This window comes from Tympanuchus pallidicinctus, unplaced genomic scaffold, assembly GCF_026119805.1.
Source record: "Tympanuchus pallidicinctus isolate F22 unplaced genomic scaffold, pur_lepc_1.0 scaffold9, whole genome shotgun sequence".
In the NCBI taxonomy this organism is placed as follows: Eukaryota; Metazoa; Chordata; class Aves; order Galliformes; family Phasianidae; genus Tympanuchus; species Tympanuchus pallidicinctus.
Genome location: NW_026294813.1, coordinates 6,236,586 through 6,256,299, shown reverse-complemented (window position 1 = coordinate 6,256,299; position 19,714 = coordinate 6,236,586). Strand labels below are relative to the sequence as shown.

Here is a 19,714-nt window from a genome sequence, read left to right as displayed (position 1 = left end):
GTACCAGTGGGATGGACTGTTTTCTCTGCTTGCTAAATACTGGTTAGACAAGTTAAACAGTGCGCTCTTAAAATTGGGTGGGGAAGGTCTCTGATCTCATGCCCTATTCATTACAGTTCTGCTGAAGTTTTTTTCTCTGCCTTTATTAGAGAAGGTAGGAGAAAACTTAAAGTGAGCTTACTGTGGGACTGACTGGATGTACCTGCAAATACTGAGGGAGCTGGCAGATGTTGTTGCAAGGCTCTTTAATAATTATATTTGAAAAGTTATGGTGATGGGAGAGATTCTCACAGAGAGCAGTGTTAATCCTCTTGTCAGAAAGAGGATCCGGGGAGCTACACACTGGTCAGCCTCTCTTCAGCCCAGAGGATGATGGTGGATCAACTCATATTTCCAAACATACAAATGACCAAGAGATAACTGGGAGAAACGAGCATGAATTTGTGTAGGGAAAGTCATGCTTACTCAAGCTAATAGTTTTGGTGGGGTGACCAGCTTGGTGGGTGAAAGGAGGAGCAGTAGATTTTGTTTGTGTCTTTTGAGATGGTTCTTCCATTACATCCTCAAAGAGAGGTTGAAAAAGTATGTTAGGTAAGTGAATAATTAGGCGTATCCAAAAATGGGCTGAATGTGTAAGCCCATCCCATCAGGGCTGTGATCAGTGGCATGAAATCCATTTGAAAGAATTTATTAGTGTTATACCTTAGAGTTCAGTAATGGAGCCAATAATCCCTAACACATCCATTAATGACCTGGATGACAAGGCAGAATTTACCTCAGCAAATTTGCAGACAGTAGAAAACTGGGAAGAGTAGCTGTTAAAGTCAGTGTTTGGGCAGGCAGGAGAACTGGAGAGAAGAACCTCAGGAGGATCATGAAGGGAAAATGCTCTAGAAAAGAGTTGCAATGATGATGAAGGGATTGGAGTGTCTTTCATAAGAGGAGAGGCTGAGAGTGCTGTAACTATTCAGCCTGGAGAAGTGAGGCTGATAGTCATCTCTCCCATATGTCTAGTACTCAGTGGGAGAGGATGAAGAAAGGGGAACTAGATCCCAGCAGGGACCTGACAGAACAAGAGGCAACGAGGATAAGTAAACATTGAAAATTCAGTCTGACCACAAGAAAAAGCTTGAACTGTGAAGGTGGTCAAACACTGGAATGGAGTGTTCAGAAAGGTTGTTGCAGACTCAGTGGGTGGGCATGTTCTGAATGCAACTGGACGTAGTCCTGTTTTGGATGACTTGTGAAAATTTATGTTTCAGGGTAAAGCATTTTGATGTTCAAAGGAAGTGCAACTCGATTACTCTTTAGAACGCTGTGTGGTAGGATTTTTCAGAAAATACTTTCTAGATTCAGAACTACTAAGCCATTAAACTCATTCTTTTCCATTCAAAATTGTGTGAAGATGAAAGTATTGAGAGAGACCTACCTTGGTTAATGGTATCGAAAGGACCACAGCCTTGTGAAACAAGGATTAAGGCAGCATGGCCTGTGTTGTTTCAAGTTGAAGTTCATAAATGTTCAGATAGACTGAAGAGTTGTGCTTTTCATTGGGACACTTCTCTGGTCTGTAATGGGTGCGGACCTGGGGAAACAAAAGGTAGCATTATATGTTTTAAAAGCTTGGTTCCAGTGAGTCACAGAGTTGTTATAGTGTTCTTAGTTAATTGTATTAAAAATGTGGTACTATGCATTTTGCTTGTTAGAGCTACTTAGACCATTCCGAAATAGTATCAAAATAGTTTCAAAAACTCCAAGCAGTTAAAATATTGTGTTATTTTCCACAGTCTTTTCAGGATTCTGTATCTTAATAATCATGCTTATTTTTTTTTCTTATTTAGCCTGTTTATTGGAAACAAAAGATAAGCAGGATATCTGTGCTTCAAAGCAATCAAATGGTGCTTCAGTTACAACTGCTTCCTCTGCTCATTGCCCATCCACTTATGCAGCCAGTGCTTGAGAGGAATTTTCATGGGAGTCACTCTTCCAACTCCTGAAGTGCATTATGCACTTCCAGAGATGCCATTTAGCTGCTTCTGATGTTGTGTAATTAGGCAAATGAAGGAAAGAGGATTTCTTCCAGCTTCGTTTCCATTCAGCAGATACTTGTAGTACCAGAAATGCTGAATAAAGGATTATCTTTATGGTAGAGCCAGAATTATTTCAGTCCTCACTATCCTTTGCTACCTTGACATTTTTAAGGCCAAGTTAGCAGCTATGGTAAAGGAAATTATTTTTCTACGGTGTTATCAGGTGCAGTGTTAGACAGTATGAATTTCTAACACATGGAGAAACTCAGGCTATATCATAAAGGTTCCAGCATTTTGAGATTTACATTTTCACTTTAAAGCTTTGTTTAAGTTGCTTGCAGACTTTTATAGATGCCTGGCATGTCAGACCTTATTAGGCGTGACTGCATGACTTACCCTTGTGCTCTGTGGCTTTTGCTGGTACGTTTGTTTTCTGGTTTGGCACTTCAGCTAAGTGAGTTTGTAAATCCACCCAATTCTGCCTGTAGTGACTGGTTGCCTGTGTATGGTTGCTCTGTGCTATTTGTCTGCACTATATTCCCATTTTTGATGTATTGTGTAGGGGTATGAGCTGGTCTAGCATGTGCTTACTGCGGTTCTGCACTGTGGGTAGTCTTTAATGCTCTAATGCTTTGTACTTAGAACTTTCTGCCATGTATTGCCGACTGCCTGCCTATTTAGTGACATCATTCAGAAAAGAAGGAGAGTGAAGTCTCTAACCAGCACAGTTCTGGTGGAAGGAGTCTCTAATTAGGACGAATGGTATGAGAATGAGTAAGCATTCCACGTTTTTTTTTTTCCCACCAGTGTAAGGCGGAAATATAAGTATTTTTTTAAACTGCAAGAAATGAAACAAATTTTGTTAAAATATGAGAACCTTTGTTAAACGTGTGGTGCCTATTTTGGATAGTTTGTTCAATTGGATTTCCACAGTCTGTATGTTCTGTGTTCTTGTTCTATGTGTTGACTGCTTGGAAGCTTTTAGATAATAAGCAAGCTCTGGGAGCAAAATTAAAATGTTAGTAATTTTGACTGTTGGATAATTTTTTCTCAGTAATACGAAGTTAGAAGTTCCACATAGTGTGAAAATTGTAAGTAAGATGAAGCTCAAAGTATATATGTTGATCTGAAAGTTTTTAAGTACAGGCTGTCTTGTTTTTGTGCTATGATGAACTCTGCTATTGCAGAAGAAGAAATATGAATTTGTTTTGTATGCTGGTTGCACTCTCTTGTCTTCACATTTAGAAAAAGTATTTTTGAAATGCTATTGATTTGAAATAGCATTTTCAGACAGGAGAAGGTAAAAGCTTCCTACAGGAGCTTTATTGTGATTACTGCCCAAGAAGGGAAAAATTGGCTTAGTCATTACAAGGTTATGTCTGTGTACATGCATTGTGTAATTATGCAGTTAACGTATAACAGTTGTGACGTATATATATGTATATATACGTATATACGTATATAACGTATAACAGTGTCTGACTTCTAAACATAATAAGAATGGGCAGATTTAAATGTTTATCCGAATTCTCCTGTTTTTCTGGTCTTCAGAACTTTGTTTACAGACTAAATTTATCATGACTGTTCTCCCTTGTACTCTTATTATGTTTTGGAATAAAACACCTTTTCTCTCAGTGGAATTTACTTGTTAGATATGTATGACCAAGTGCATCTTAGGTCTTTGTTTTATGAGGCAGAGAAAGCCAGGAAGTTTTTGAAAAGACTTGTCTGTTATGACTGTATCTTGTTCTGTGATGACTTTAAAAGAAAGAAGAAAAAAAAACTAGTAGTTTAGATAAGACTGAGTGTACTGTTTTAAGATTTGATTTCTTTATTTAATTTGGTAAGCACAGGCTAATGATAGTTTTTTAGCTCTGTTATTTATTTACTTCTTCCCCTTCTCTCATGCAGAGTAGTGGTAACTGCTCTAGATGTTTTGGGGGTTTTTTTAGCCTTCTCAGGGAAGTCTTGACTTGGGATTTGCGCAGTTGCTTTTTGCTTCCCTTTTCTCAATGTGCGTTGCCTCTTCAAGCTTTCCTGAACATTGGTATAAGAGAAATTAGTTTTCCTAAAAAGTGTGTGTTTCCAGTTACTTTAAAACTGGAGAAAAATACTTTGTCAACAAAGGACGACTGTTTGTCAACTGTAATACCAACCAACCAAACAGAAACATTAGCAACAAAAAAACAAAACATCAGAGCACATCCATTCCATCTTTTTTGGCTATTTGTAGTTTACACTGGATACAGTTTACTCATTTCGGCTGCTCACACTGCTCAGATTGGCTCCTGTAGGGAGCTTGCTTTAGCAGGGCATTGGATTAGGTGGTCTCCAGAGATCCCTTCCAGCCCCTACAATTCTGTGATTGTTATTGACAATCAGACCTCATATGTGTGGCAAAATGTAAGTTTTACAAGGTCTGGAATTCTGAATTTATGAGCTGCCTGTGGAAGGTTTCCTTTTTTTTTTTCCCCTGAATTCACTGTGTGGTGTTTGGATGTGATATCAGAAATTGTTGCTGATGTGACTAGATATTTTGAGCAGTCTGATTAAAGAAACTTGAATGTGTTTGAAAGTTAAAAGTATGATGATAACAGTATTTCAATATTTCTTTCTTTTTAAAATTGTTCAGCATTGCATTTGTGGTGGTCAACCAAAGCCAAGTTAGCCTTCATAGTACTGCTGTTAAAAGCAATGTTGTGTTGTGTTTGTGCTACCAGGAAATGATGAATTCATCACTGTGATCAATTTTGGGCCTAATTTTTTTGTTAGCTGAGGAAGTTCTGAAAGCTGTGGAATCACTATGTTCACATTTGTGGAGCTTACCACATACATCTGCTGTCTAGTTAAAGTTGGGAGTACAACAGCTGTTTTGTCTGTGCAGGTGAACTGTGGTTGATCTGCTGTGTGGTGTGTACATGTGGTGTGCTAGTTAGAGTTATTCATTGTCTGTCAGGGTAAGTAAAGCAGGTCCTTGCTAATGCTTTTGTGGGTGTGTACCATTTATTTTAATTCTGTTTAAGTAATGAGTATTTTTAGTTGAAGGTAGAACAAATCCTGTATTTCTGAAATGTTACTGAAAAGTGAATGGAGTATCAGTGCTATTTGCCTTAGAGGCTCCTGAGGCTTCGTAAATAAGCTCTTGAACAATGTTAAGCTGAAAGTATAAATCAAGTTAAAGTATAAATCTCATAGGCCAAATATGTCTCTTTAGTATTTTTATTGATAACTGCAATAATGAAATATTATATGCTTATTAAATTTATAAGTAGCACAACTCTAAATAGAGGTTGTAACTACCATGGAGGATATGGATTGCAGAAATATCTCTGACCACTGGGAACAGATTAAATTGTAATGGATTTGAATAGCAAGAGGAAAAAAAATAATATCTTGTCTGATCTTGTAAAAGAGCCATTTTAAATGATGGAAGAGCATCTCAGAGCTGGGGCATGTTACAGAAGAAAGTGTTAATCTTTCTCAGTTGTTGGTTCAACTTGTGAAAAAGCAACCTGCAATTGAATGTGAAAGCAACCTGAAATCAAATTGTTCGGCAACTGAAGTGATTATAAATCATGGAATCGCAGAATATCTTAGGTTGGGAGGATCTGATGGACCAGCCAGTTCCAATCTCCCTGCCATGGCAAGATTGCCAGCTGCTAAGTCAGACTGCTCAGGGGACCATCAGCCTGGCCTTGAACACCTCCAGGGATGGGGCATCACCAACTTCTACCAGCAGCTCTGTCAGCACCTCACCACTCTGAGTAACGAATTTCTTCCTAACTACTATCCTGAACTTCCTTTCTTTTAGTTTAAAACCACTCCACTTTGTCTTGTCACTATCAGACCACATGCAAAGTTGGTCCTCCTCCTGATTATAATACCCCTCCAAATACTGGAATGCGACAAACAGATTTCCCTGGAGCCTTCTTTTCTCCAGCCCAGCTCCTTCAACATTTCTTCATAGGAGAGGTGCTGGCAGCCCTCTGTCAACTCTGTGTCCCTCCTACCCCAACAGCTCTACTTCTTTCTTGTGCTGGAGGCCCCAGGCCTGAATGTGGTAAGGCCACATCTGGAACACAAGGGCAGAGCAGGGAGGGTCAGTCACCTTCCTTGCTACTGGCCACCATTCTTTTGATGCAGCCTAGGATACTAGGATACTGGCCTGGGCTGCATATGCACGCTATTGTCTCATGTCAAGCTTTTCATTCACCAGTGTCCCCAGGTCATTCTCTACAGGGCTGCCATAAGTGGTTTAAGCATTGCAAGTTCTGCCTGAATCATCAGAGTAGTCTTTCTGGCTTTCCATTCACGCTTTGAGATCTGTTTTCAGCTTAGCAGGAGTATCTTCCTGAAGAGAATCCTAAAGCTATTGAATATTTGCTTGATCATCTAAACAGAGTTCCTGCTTCTAATGAAAACTGGGTTGTCAAAGCTGGGCAGCTAGGAATGTTACTGAATTAAGCACAAATTCTTATCATGGCAGTTGATTAAATAGTAATGTTTGACTCATGCTTGACTACTTTTCTAAAAACAGTTGCAATTATTTATTAAGAAATAACAGTGTTAGTGCCTTTGTCCCACACCTAATGTCCAACTCACCAAAAAATTGGTAACACTTTCTGGATCCTTTTATATGTACTAACTGGTTTGTACTGAATCTCTTCTTGTTTTTTAAGACAGTAATTTTCTTGTCTGAAAATTATTTTGTTGTTTTTGTTGTCCTGATCTTCCAGGACTGATACCTCTTCTGATCCTTTCGAAAGATTTCACAATTCTGCATGTTGGAGTAGGAAGCTATATCTCAGGAAAGAAGGGGGAGATTTTTTTTTTCTTAGCCCGTTCATATTAGTTTGCTATTAATTTAGCTTGTTTTGTCTTTTATAATGTACACTATTTTTTGTTTTCTGTGTGGTTACTGATCATGATTAATTAGTATAAGTTAAAAAGATAAGCCATTTTTTGTAATGGTTCTGTGACTCTAGAACTTCATTGTTTTGTAGTCATACGTAATTGGATTTTTTATAATTTTTTAATGAAATTTCTGTTGAGGTTAATTTGGGAGAACACATTGGATGACTTCAGTACATTAATCCAAGACAAGTTAAGTGAGTGACACATACTTTCATACTTGTTTTTATTGTAGCCTAATTGATTTTGAGCATCCTGCTTTATAATTTAACTATGATATCATAGAGACACCAAGGTTGGAAAAGTTCTCAGTTCTCACTAAGCCATATCCCTCAGTACAGCATCTAAATATTTCTTGAGCATAGATACCTAAATAAGGTTAGTATAAGGTCATGACATAAAATAGAATCAGCAACTCAACTTGGTGCAGTTAAACACTTAAAGGCTGCTAAGCTTCTTTTAGATATTGGAATGCTCTCCTTTTTCACTGAAAGTCTGAAATAGCCCAGTTCAGGCCAGAATGCAACAATAATTATTGGTTATTGTTGGTTACGAAGTTCAAATTCCACAGCTCCACAGCTTTTACTAAAGTTTACTCAAATTACAGCAGTGTTAAGTAACACACATCTGTGCATGCTGATCCGCACTTTCTTTTGCGTAGACATGAAATGCAAATCTCTGTGCAATACCTTGTCTCTCCCTGTTGTTACAGTTGCATTTGGATGTTAATTCTTTTTACTAGCTGAATTTCTAGTACTGCTTATCTCATACTTGAAACACATTTTAATCATTGACAGTTTTACAGTATCTAGCTGAAGAGCCTGATTCAGTTAACCCTGTAATCCTGTCAGCATTTCATCCATTTCTTTCAGTGCTATAGTTCAGCTTTAAGTACTGTAATTTGTATTAACTTGCATTCTTCTGTTTACCGAGAGATTATTTTTTTTTGCTTTTAGGTAGAAAAAGTACTCTTGGGTTTTGACTTAAGTCGTTATCTTGTCCATTTTCAAACTAGACAACCCTACTGGATTTTGACAGAATCTCTAGATACTTTGGCTGTGTTTCCATTCAGTCTTGAGAAAATACAGAGTTCTTGGTGACCATAGGCGTTTTAGTCTTTTCTTGAGGAATTTTGACATGATGGCTGATATTAATTTTGGGGGACTAATTTGAAAAATCAGCTTCTTCTAGGAAGCTAATAAAGAAGTTCCTGCTGTCTGTTCTGGGCAGTACTAGAAAGTATTCTAATGTGATAGTTTTTCATATCTCTCTAATCAGATCTTACACAAAATCCTTTATCCTGTTTTTAGGGGAAAATGAAGGAATGTTAGTTTTATTTTTATGACCTTTATGAAAAATTTCCTTAGTGTGACTCTTCAGTAATAACAGGATATATATGATGTAATGAAGTAAAGCTAAGTAAGACTTCAAACCATATCTGTCTGAGAAAATAATACAAGAAAACATAGGAAAATTAATGATCAAAACGCCACAGGTGTGATATTCATGTAAGATAAACATCTGAAAAGCACTCATTTCCTGTTTCCTTTTTTTCCCAATTACAGGGACTTGCCATGAGGTGCTAAAGCCTTGTTTCATTGATTTGGAGAGACTGGACCTAAATGGCGCAGCATGACTTTGCTCCAGCCTGGCTTAATTTTCCTACTCCACCATCGTCAACAAAGGTATGTCTTTCTGTAGTTCTAATCCAACAGTTTCATTAATAAACAGGTCTAAATGTCATAGCAAATATCATAGCATAATGTCAGCAAATGTCATAGCATAGATTGGTCATTACAAAAATGTGTCTGTTCATGAATATGGGAAGAGTGATAACAGGGTAATTCCTGGAAAGTCTTACTGTTGTAATTTAAATAGTTGAACCTTGGTTATCAAGTTTATACCTCTGGAGTTTCTGTTTGAACAGCTGAGTTCAAGGAATGAAGCATGTGCACAGATGCTGTTCTTGGGTTAAAATTTTTTTTATTGATAGTTTGAAATGAATGTATTGCTAGAGGAAATGAGATCAAGGCATGTCCTTGATGATCTTGCTGTTGGTTTTGCTTTGTGTCATATACATTTTAGAGAATGTTTTTTCTTATTTGATCAGTCAAGAGATTAAAAAAAATGATTTTGAAATAGATTTTCTGTAATCCCTCTTCAGTTGTTGATGGTAATTGTGCATCCTCGCTATGCCTGTTCCACCTAGGCTATGACTACTCAGTTAAAAAAATGCAGAAGTTAGCTTGAGAATAAGAAATAGCAATCCCTGAATCATTATGGTTTTTAGCTATTCTTGAATATATGGCACTCATAAATGTTTCTTTTTTTCTGGCCTATCTTTCTATCCTTTCAAACTAGTGTTTATGCAGAAGTAAATGCAGCACTGAGCATTTTAACCTCCTGTCATTTATTTTGTATTTCTATCTGTAGACCTGCCTTTCTTTTAATCTTTTGAAAGTAATGTCTGTGTCTGCATGAGAATGATAGTGCCTTGTTTTAATGTGTAAATTTTTTTTAGTATTTCATTTTCATGAAAATTTTAGCCTTTTTCAAATATGGAAATAGGCCTTTGCACAGTCAGCACTCAGCACTGGTTGTGTCTCCATTGTGTTACTTAAGTACCTACACACATGTGCACACATGCATTTTCTTTTCTTTTCCTTTTTTTAAAATTCTGTGTCCTTAACTTATGCCTCTTTGTATTATTTTTTTTCTACACAGAACTAGCTAACTTCTTTGAGTAGTCTAGCAGCAGCTTTCAGTTGCTGTTAAAGGAACATCAGGCTTATCAGTTTTCAGATGTTCCTGTAATGTTTGTTTTTATTCAGCTTGATTACTGAAGTTAACTCTGTAATTTATTCTTTCCAGTGTCTGTAATTTCCACAGAAGTAATTAACAGAGCTTAGTTTAATGTCACCACAATAAAGCACTTAATCTCCACTTATTCCAAGAATGTACTGGAAGAGATGTACTTGCATGCTTACATTTATACCGCTGTATCGACATTATCGACTGGGGTTCCAGCAGCACCCCAGTACTACGAAATATATGTATTTATGGAATGGGTTGTCTTTTGTCAACTCCTTCCTCAGCTGTGTGTTCCATATAGTTCTATACTATGAGAGTGGTGAGGTGCTGGAACAGGCTGCCCAGAGAGGCTGTGGATGTCCCATTCCTGGAGATGTTCATGGCCAGGTCGGATGGAGCCCTGAGCAGCCTGGTCTAATATTAAATGGGGAGGTTGGTGGCCCTGCCTGTTGCGGGGGGGCTGGAGTTTGATGCTTGAGGTCCCTACCAACCCGGGCCATTCTGTGGTTCTGTTTCTAAAAACTTGGTAGCTGTATGCTTTTTCTATTATGGTACTTTTGCTCCGATATCTGCTGTGTTAGCCCTTCCTTCAGTGAAGAGCATTTTGTGATATGTGATCCCTTTGGTTACCAAACACTTGAACGGTCTTATTTGTTCTACCCATGTGTAGTGTTTCATAATTTATATAATCTGTTTTATTCTGTCACTCCTATATAAGAGGGATTGCAGATGTGACCTGTACGGATTTTCCACCCCCAGTAATTCCTTGAATAGGTGTTTGATGCTTCCTGTATCTGAACAAGGCAGCTGCAGAGAAGAACAGATAAGAGAGATGAAAGATGGGATGAAATAGGAAGTGTCTCATGCAGAGATGAAGGATGGGATGAAATAGGAAGTGTCGCATGCAAAGTGGAGCTAGGATGAGGCAACAGTATCAGTAGACTTGAAAAGAAGGAACTGAACTCTGCCCTTTCGGCTTATATTTCCCAGAAGAGGCATTGTGAGAAACTGTTTTTTGGAGAGGTTTGGGTCCTGCTGCAGCCTGGATTGCTAGGGCTGTTTCCTCATGCCGGTAAACGCTAGAGTTAGAAAAATCAATGGAATGAAATTGGGAATATGAGTGTGCTTTCTGTCAACGGTTTATGGGCTGGTTTGGCCCAGTTCCATGACTGGGATTTCGTGAATCTGCGCCTCCAGGAAAGGGAAACTGGGGACCCCAAAATAATTAAAAACAGCAGGAATGATCTGAGGAGAAACAAACTAATTTACTAAATATGGTACTGGAATGCAAGATAACACACTATTATACAATATAATTAGAATCAAAGCTAATAAATATGATAAGAGTGTCCGAAAGGTGGATAGGCCTCACCATAGCACTAAGGTGAGATGTGCAGTCTGATTGAGCAGCAGGGAGGAGAGCAGATGAAGAAGGTGGCATCAGGTGACCTTGCCAGGGGTTATATCTGCTCTCTGACTGCACAGCCCCCTGGGGAATGTAGTGGTTCTTCTCTTCCAGACTGGTGCCCGGAACTGGAGCATTAACAGTTTGACTCCCAGAGCACTACATGGTGTTATGATGTGGAATACCTATAACCAAAAATCGTAAAACCAAAACAACTTTCTTAATATGACTGATACAGCTCACATTTTGACTGAAATCCACTTCATCTGTTGATACTGATTTCTTCTGAAGGATAATTTTTACATCATTTTCCTGTTACTTACATAGCGAAGTATACTTAGCTAAGTAGTCAACTACTGAAAAGCCTTAGTTCAGGCCTGGAAATAATATGTTTGCATCAGTGCAGTACTGTAATTGGGCTGACGTGAATAGTGAAGCCATCTTGGAATACAAACAGTTTTTCTGGAAGGATTTCTGTAAAATGCATCTGAGGCGATTGCAGACAGAAGGGTGACATTTTTTATTTTTTTTTCCCAAGGTTAACTGTTAACTTTGTGTTAAAGCAGTAAGACTTACGCTTCAGAAATTTCTTTTGCTTTCTTTCTTGCCCGGCTGAATTGAGTCAGATAATTTCTCAGTTTACAGAAATTGCTGATAAATTTCCTTTTGATTACAAAGTTTACTGTGTTCTTTGCAACAGGAGTTTTGATAGATTGATATCTCCATCTTGTGGGGAAAATGCAAACTGCATGATCTTCGCACATAGTGTAGCAGCTCCAGATGGATTGTATCAAGTATGACTTGAACAGTATGTGTGAAGTGTTATCACTTATACTTTGAGTGTGATTGTTCTTCAAGGTTATTAAAAGAAATGAAACTCCGAAGGCGATATTAGTAGGTTATGTTATGTAAATTGACATGCAAAGCTATAGTCTAAAATGTTACCTACCGTCAGCAAGTGTGGAGCTTTTAGATTTGTAGTGGCTAATTCAAAGCTTGCTTATAACTGATAATGAGATTCCTTGTTATTTACTAACCACATAAATCACTTGACAATTTTTTGTGGCTTTTTGACTGGATGGTTGTTTTTTCCCTTCTTTTCTCTCCCACCTCCAAGTTTGCGAAGTTTCCTGGTCTCAAATAGAGATGGACTTCAATAAAATTTGATAATGCATGCTTCATATTTAAATATATTTATTGTTTATTTGAGATTTAATTTCAAATAGTGGATTTTGAACAGCACCTGAGTACTGCAATTGGTATTAATGGAAGAACTAGTGAATTTTTGTGTGCTGGTCCCTTGATAGAGTTAGTGGTGGGGAAAAAGTTCTTCAGGATACTTTCCAGAGTAGCAAAATCTCTTACTGTGGCTTCCTTTTTTTTTTTTTTTTTTTTTTTTTTTTTTTTTTTTTTTTTTTTTTCCCCCGACTTATTTTGATCAGTGGAATAATTAAAATATTACTAGAACATGTTTAATGTTAATGGATAACAACTGAATTTAACTTTGGGCTTACATTTTCACTCATGTTCATTCATGGCTGTATTACGATGATATTTTCAGTGTTTATCTTTGTAGTTACAAAAGTTGCGCACCATTTGTAAGTGATGCATCATGTGGTTTAATGGTAAAAAGCAGAGCTGCGTTTGCTATTAGTCTGAATTCTGTAGTGTCAGTGTTAATGTTGTAAGGCTCCTTTTGAAGTAATGACTCCTATTTTATTATGTTGGTTCATGATGTCAGAGGTGGATGTTGGTGGCATGGCAGTAGAGGTTGAACCTTCCTCCAGTATCCAGTTACATTTATGCTGTGTGACAGGTGGCAGCAGAGGGGCAATCTGATACAGTGGTGTCTGATGTGGAAGTGTGGATGAAGCAAAGGTGTGTCATTGAATTTCCCCATGTGGAAAAAAGTGGTACCACTGACATTCATTGATACTTGCTGAAGTTGACGGAGACCAAGCAGTGGACATGAGCACAGCGTGGCAGTAGGTGGTGTGTTTTAGCAGTGGTGATGGTGGCAGTGGGTCATTTCTGTTGGAGCAGATTTTTGTCAGTGTGGCTCTCATTAATGGCTGGTGAAACTGCATAGCTAATGGTGGTGACTGTTGAAAGAGATTGTTTTGTAGCAGAGAGTTTTCTCTATCTAATAGTGTTCTTTTGGTCTTCGTATCTCTTGTAGATCTAGTGGCATATGGCAAGTGGTTACCATGACGAGAACTTCTTGTATTTATAAAGCCTTGCAGATTATGCTTTTTTCTTTTTCTTCACGTGCTTTCATCATCTCCTCAAAGGTGTCACTCCCACTCTTGTCTAAGGCAGTGCTCAATTTTGCTTCAGTTCTTTCCGGTTATAAATTTTAATGTTTGCCTTCCATTCCCAACTATGATCTTGCATCCTTCCTTACTTTTTAAAAATTTTTCCTCTACTGTAACGCATCACTTGTCTCCATTCTGCTGCCAAACTTAAATATACGCTTGCATTTTTGCTTTGTGTCACAATCGTGGTCCTTAGCGTTTTTTGGTATCCTGGAGTGGAAAATATATCTTCTGATTCTACTGGTTTAAAGGGTGATGGCATAATTTTGAACATGCTTATACTTGAGAATTTTTGTATCATCTCCCAAAATCTTTTTTAAAATTGTATGTACTGTATAATACGTGTGTTAGAGTTCTGATAATTCATCTCTTGTTATTAATGATATATTTTCTTTACAGTCATCTTTGAACTTTGAGAAGCATTCTGAACATTGTTCATGGACAGAGAATCGTTGTGAAGCAAATCGCAGAAGGCACAACTCTTCTGATGGGTTTGATGCTAACACTGGACGAGCTAATGGAGGTATAATTCAGATTTCATGAAATGTTTTAAATGCATTTACATCATTGTTTTCTAGCATTCTGACTAGAAAAAAACATCGTAGCTCTGTGTTAAGCGCTGTGTTCTGTAGTAAAACAGAGGCAACAGAAAGTTGGAGTTGCTGGTTGGAGTAGTCCATTTCTTTTAAGAAGGCTGTGGAGTTAATTCTTTGGCCAACAACATGTAAATGAAAAGCCAAGAAAGGAGGCTGAGTAATCATTACATTGGACTTCTGTCATCTTTTTCCATCACTGTTATATGAGTCTTTCCTGCTGGTTATGGTGAATGAAAGCTTAAGTTCACTACGCAATTATGTCCCATAGTATAGATAGAGTTGCTTGCTTAAATTCTCTAACAGTTTTGCAGAAGAGGATTTGTTTTTCCAAAACTACTTATGTTTCTTTTAAATTCAAAAATCTAAGGGCATTTTGGGAGAAAAGAGAAGAATGGTTGGCGTTCACAAGGCAGAAATGGTGCAGAAAATATAAACCATCGTGGGGTATACCATGGCGGAGGTTCCCGCTCTCGTACCAGCACTTTCCACTGTGCAAAAAGCCAGGGACTGCATGAAAACAATGTACCTGATAATGACCCTGGGAAAAAAGAAGACAAGGAAGTACCCAAACAATTTGAGGCTGAGGATTTTGTAAGTTAATTCTAATTATAATACACAAGGTTTCGTTGTTTCTGCAAGTGCCATTTTGTCCATTACAAGCTACTTCATGAGATTTCACCAGTTACAGATCATCATATAAGGGATCACCCTTCCCATAGGTAAGGGGATATGAGTCATTTGTCCACTTACTTGTTTCTCTTCTTACTCTCTCATTTTTATCATTGCATTTTTTTATTATAGAGTGAAACTACAGCTGGGTAGTTTCTGAATTTATAGTCTTTTGCCATGGTTTACTGTGGCATATGTATGTATTAAGGTCTATGAAATTACCTTACTTGATAATGTCAAGTACTAACAATATGGTCTTTCTGACCATTTGGAATTATGTGTTTCAAGCAAAAAATTCTAAGGTGTAAGAGGAAAGCAGAACTTTCTCTTTGAAGAGCAATACACCTTTTTTTTTTTTTTTGTTGTGGATTTTTCATTGTTTTATTTTGTTTTCCGTGGGTAGTTAGTATAATGGTATTGACTGTTGCTTGAATGTTGGAGAATAGAAACAAGTGAGCATTGATAAATTTGGTGCTCAGAGGAAATGTTCTGTCTCCATTTAAAAATCTTGGGCAGTGGATACTGTCATGATTATTTAATTGGTCCTAAGATTCAAGGCTTTTAAAATTTCATTTTAAATAATGATATCTTTTCCTTTCAGCCATCTTTGAATCCTGAATATGAGAGGGAGCCAAGCCAGAATAAATCTTTAGCAGCAGGTGTGTGGGGTGAGTATTTTTCATGTTGAATACAAAAATGTAAAAAAAATGCTTTATTCAAAATACAGGAATTTCTTTTAGGATATTACAAAAATGTGGATTGAAATTGAGGAAGTTTCAGTATTAGTGCAGTGTGAGAATCTTCCTGTAGGAGAGGTAACACTTCTGTTGGATATAAATCTGCTGGTCTCTAGATGCAGCCACAGCTGATATTCTTAGCCCAGAATGAGTGTGCATCTTTTTGTAAGGATGTCAAGAATTTGTCTCCCAAGAGGAAATGTGCTAAAAGTAGGTCACTGGTAGTGGTGTGATTTCCAGCTTTGTGAAGGAATGCTTCTTACTGATTAGAACTGTTGAAAAGATTGACGAGAAACCATGACATGGAGGTCATAAACTGGCTGGTGCTGTGTCTGGAGCAGTTTGCATGTACTCCTGTCGTGTTTATAGAGGCCTCAGTTTGGTATGTTTGGCACTAAACTGAGCTGTTAATATGCAAATACTAATTCTTTGGTAATCTTAGAGGAAAATATAAAAGCCATACTTTCTTTTGAAGATGTGACGAAGAGGGCAAACTGTATTTTGAGGTACATCAAACACAACATAATCAGTTATTAAGAGGTGATTGTCCTTCTGTATTCAGTGTTGGTGCACCCTAACCTTGAAGACTGATGTTGAGATCGTTGAAAGCATCCGTAGGAGGCATCAAAGCTGATAACAGGACTGGACAGCATGTCTTGCCATGAAAGGCTGAGGGCATTTGGGTTGGTCTAAAAAAGAGGAGGCTGTTCCCTGCAGCTCCCTCAGGACACTGGGCTGAGGGATGTGCCGCACTCTGCTCTTAGGAACTGATGGCAGGACAGAAATGGCACAAAGCTGCCAGGGAAGGGTCAGTCTGGACAACGGGAAACACTTTTTTATAGTTAAGGTGGTCTAACAGTACAGGAGGCTTCCTGGTTAGGTTGATGATGCCATGTGTTTGTCAGTGGTGAAGAGGCATTTGAGGAATGCCCTCTGTAATTGTGTTTTGTGGTAGTCAGGTAGTTCTACTAGATGATGTTTGAAGGCCCCTTCCGACTGAACTATTTTATTCTATTAGCAATTAACAGTGTTTTGATATTAGATTTGTCAACAAGAGCTGTGTAGCTAATTTCTTTGACTGAGGAGTATCTTTACTTTTTGAAAGTAAAATTCTTGTGTTGAGAAATTTTTTTTACTGATGATGGTTAAACAGTAGAAAATTGAACAGATCTTCAGTTTATCTGGATTTGTTCAGTAGGTTATTTTGGAACTAGTGCTGAAAAAGTTCCTGCTTGTATGCCTATGGACCATATGGCTATCCAGTAACCTGTGAACTAGAAATTTAACACGGTGTATACATGCACAAGAATTTTTGTTTGTTTGTTTGTTTATTTTTGTTTTTTGTTTTTTTAGAGTATCCTTTGAACCCTAAATCCAGATCTTCAAGGATGCTTGTCATTAAAAAGAGCAGTACAAAAGATCTGCAGATATCTGGATTCCCTGTAGTAGGAAATCTTCATTCACAGCCAGTAAAAAATGGTACTGGCACAAATGTTTATAAAGGATTGGTCCCTAAACCTGCCACTCCATCTGCAAAGGTGAGTCTTTGATGTGTTGGCATGAATTACATGCTGGGAGGTGAAAAAAAGAGCACATTCAGAATTAGAGCTGTTTCACCCCTGAGAATTTTGTGGCTAAAGCATACTCTCAAGTATTGAAAGTATTGAATACTTGAAGAGCCATGTAGCCTAGAAGTAACTCGAAATGCTTTTTTTTTTTTTTTTAAATTCTACTGTAGTTGAATTTCCGTTTATTTCACATTCACATTTTTTGAGAAGCCTGAGATTTGTCCACACGAGAATTATATTTTTAATTTATGAAATAGCATTGCTTTTTGCATGTATAATTTTAACAGAAAAGGAGAGCAATAACTGGCTTAAAAATACCCTCAGAATTTAACCCAATTCTTGATGTGGGTATCTGGTGTCATTCCAAAAGCATTTTTCCAGGTTCATCTTTTGGCTTTTGTCTGGGAATTTCTGTATTCCTGAGAGCGTCTGATGGAAATGTTCTTAACTGTGCAGCTTAATGCATTAAAAACATTGATTGCAGCTGTTGAAGACTCTCATATTTCTTATCTTAATACATCAGATATGAGGGTTTTAATTATTTTTAAATCTAACTCTTTATATGAACAACATAAACAGCATTTGTGAGAAGATGAATTGCTCATAAACAGTCTCTGTTCTACAAGAACACACGTTTATGCGAAGTTACGGTTGTAAACAGTTGTAATAGTTTTGCTTTTGCTTAGTCATTTTTTTGAGATTTTTAAAAATAATCCTCTTGTGTTTAATGATTCCTTATATATTTTTAAGCATACACAGTGGAAAAGCCAAGCAAAAGAAAATAAACTTGTGAATCCATTTCCTCATGAATCTTCGTGTGGTAGTGGCAATTTCTGTCCTTTCAAATCAGCTGCCAAAGCATTTCCTGTATCCCAGAACGCAGTGAGAGAGGTAAAGCAATGGCTGTAATTTTAATCGCGTGTATATAATTTTTAACTTGTTTGGTTAAATAAATGGATAAATAGATTTTATATTGAATTGTATTAAATAAGTATATTTTTTGGAGTAAATGTGAGAGTGGGTATTGTGGAAGATATCTTGGTGGTCTTCAGATACTGCATGGTTTGTTTATAGGTTTGGTTTGGAGAGAACTTAGTGAAGTAACTCAACTATTAGCAGTGCTCTGTAAACTTGAGTCCCTTTGTCTGTGTGTGATGAGCATAAACACTAAAATACAAATATTTTCCCTCTGCTTTGGACTCTGGCTATACATGCAGTACTAGTTCCTGAGAAGCTTTGTGTCTTTTGTTTAGTCTTTTATAAATGATTGTACTTCTAATAGTACTGTTATTATTTCACTCCCTACATTAGTGTAATTGGTCAAATTCTTCATCCCCTGTTGACAAAGTTGGTCAGCCTCGTTTAACAAAATTGACAAGAATGCGGACTGATAAGAAGAGTGAATTTTTGAAAGCACTGAAACGAGATAGAGTGGAAGAAGAACATGAGGATGAGAATGCTGGGCAAGAGAAGGTAATTTTCTTCATACCTTGTATACCCAGCAGTAATGGGTTCAGACTGAAAGTAACCTGTATTTTTTTCCTCTGAGCAGTTGTTCAGTTGTGATCCTGGATCTCTGGATGCAGGAAGGGACTTAGCTTTAGATGGATTTGCTCTGAATTCTACTTTCTCCACTGAGTCTTAGTGATTTGTTTTTTCTACTGCCAGATTTGTTGATAGATGTAAATATTCCAAAGACATTTTAGCCTTTAGCAACAATAGGATCATTAATGTTGGAAGAGACCACTAATACTACCTCCCTAGGCCAAACATCAATCCATGTGTCCTCTAAACATTGTCACTTATTGTGACATCTAGCCTTTTCTTGTAAACTTTCTGAGGTGATAACTGCCATCTCCCTGGGCAACCTGTTTCAATAAAAAGAATAAAGAAACTTAATACACTAACCTAATCTTTCAGGAGGGCAGTATCTTGCATCTTGGCTGTTAATAATCCTAGAAAAATAATTAATGGGAAAACTTGGTTTTGCTTTTCAGATTATTTCCTTGTTAACAAGAATTCTCGCATACCCAGAAGCTCTCTCTGTTCCTAATGTAGACATAGGAGCAGTATTTTTATTTATGTGCATTATAAGGGACCTGTTTCTGCTTCCCGATTGATACCTAGGAAACCTATGCTGTATATGTTAATTTGTCAGGTTTCTTTCATGTAGGATCACTCCATGTAGTGCCTGGCTGGCATTGAGAATATTCATGTCTCAGCTACCAGGAAGTAACAAGCTGTAAGCAGGGTTAGCTTATGTAGTATGGGTATTAGTAAGTAATACGTTATTTAGGGTGAAGTGATTATGTGAGCAATAAAACAAAAACTGGTTTTGAAAAAGAATTATTTTGATTCAGAGATATGAAAGAAAAAGAAAATGTGCAACTGTGCGTTCCTCCTGAAAGTGAAACTGACTTTTCTGACCTTGTTTTGATTTTGGGCAAAATAAAACTTGGCTGTATGTGTCAGCTGTATCTTTTCATTAGACATTCTGTTTCTGTGCACTCTAGGACATCTGATGCAGTGGTGTTTAAGAAATGCAAAGAGTTTTTGATTGAAGCTTAGAAAGATCTCGGGAAACAGTGTGAAACAGTGGAAATTACTGTGTGAACATGATAGAAGTTTGAGTTCCTAGGATTGCTTTGAGTTCTTAATATTTTCGTGCTACT

At 37.4% G+C, this 19,714-nt stretch overlaps 1 protein-coding gene across 1 annotated transcript in view; it reads left to right on the top strand.

Annotated features, from left to right (window-relative positions):
- Positions 1-19,714, top strand: part of GPBP1 (GC-rich promoter binding protein 1) — a 32,765-nt gene that overhangs the window by 2,927 nt on the left and 10,124 nt on the right. Inside the window, exons 2-8 of the mRNA XM_052670452.1 lie at positions 8,507-8,626; positions 13,872-13,995; positions 14,436-14,659; positions 15,339-15,405; positions 16,828-17,012; positions 17,793-17,933; positions 18,354-18,515. Of these exons, the coding sequence (XP_052526412.1) occupies positions 8,564-8,626; positions 13,872-13,995; positions 14,436-14,659; positions 15,339-15,405; positions 16,828-17,012; positions 17,793-17,933; positions 18,354-18,515 (966 nt within the window). The 5' untranslated portion in view covers positions 8,507-8,563. The remainder of the gene's footprint in view (positions 1-8,506; positions 8,627-13,871; positions 13,996-14,435; positions 14,660-15,338; positions 15,406-16,827; positions 17,013-17,792; positions 17,934-18,353; positions 18,516-19,714) is intronic.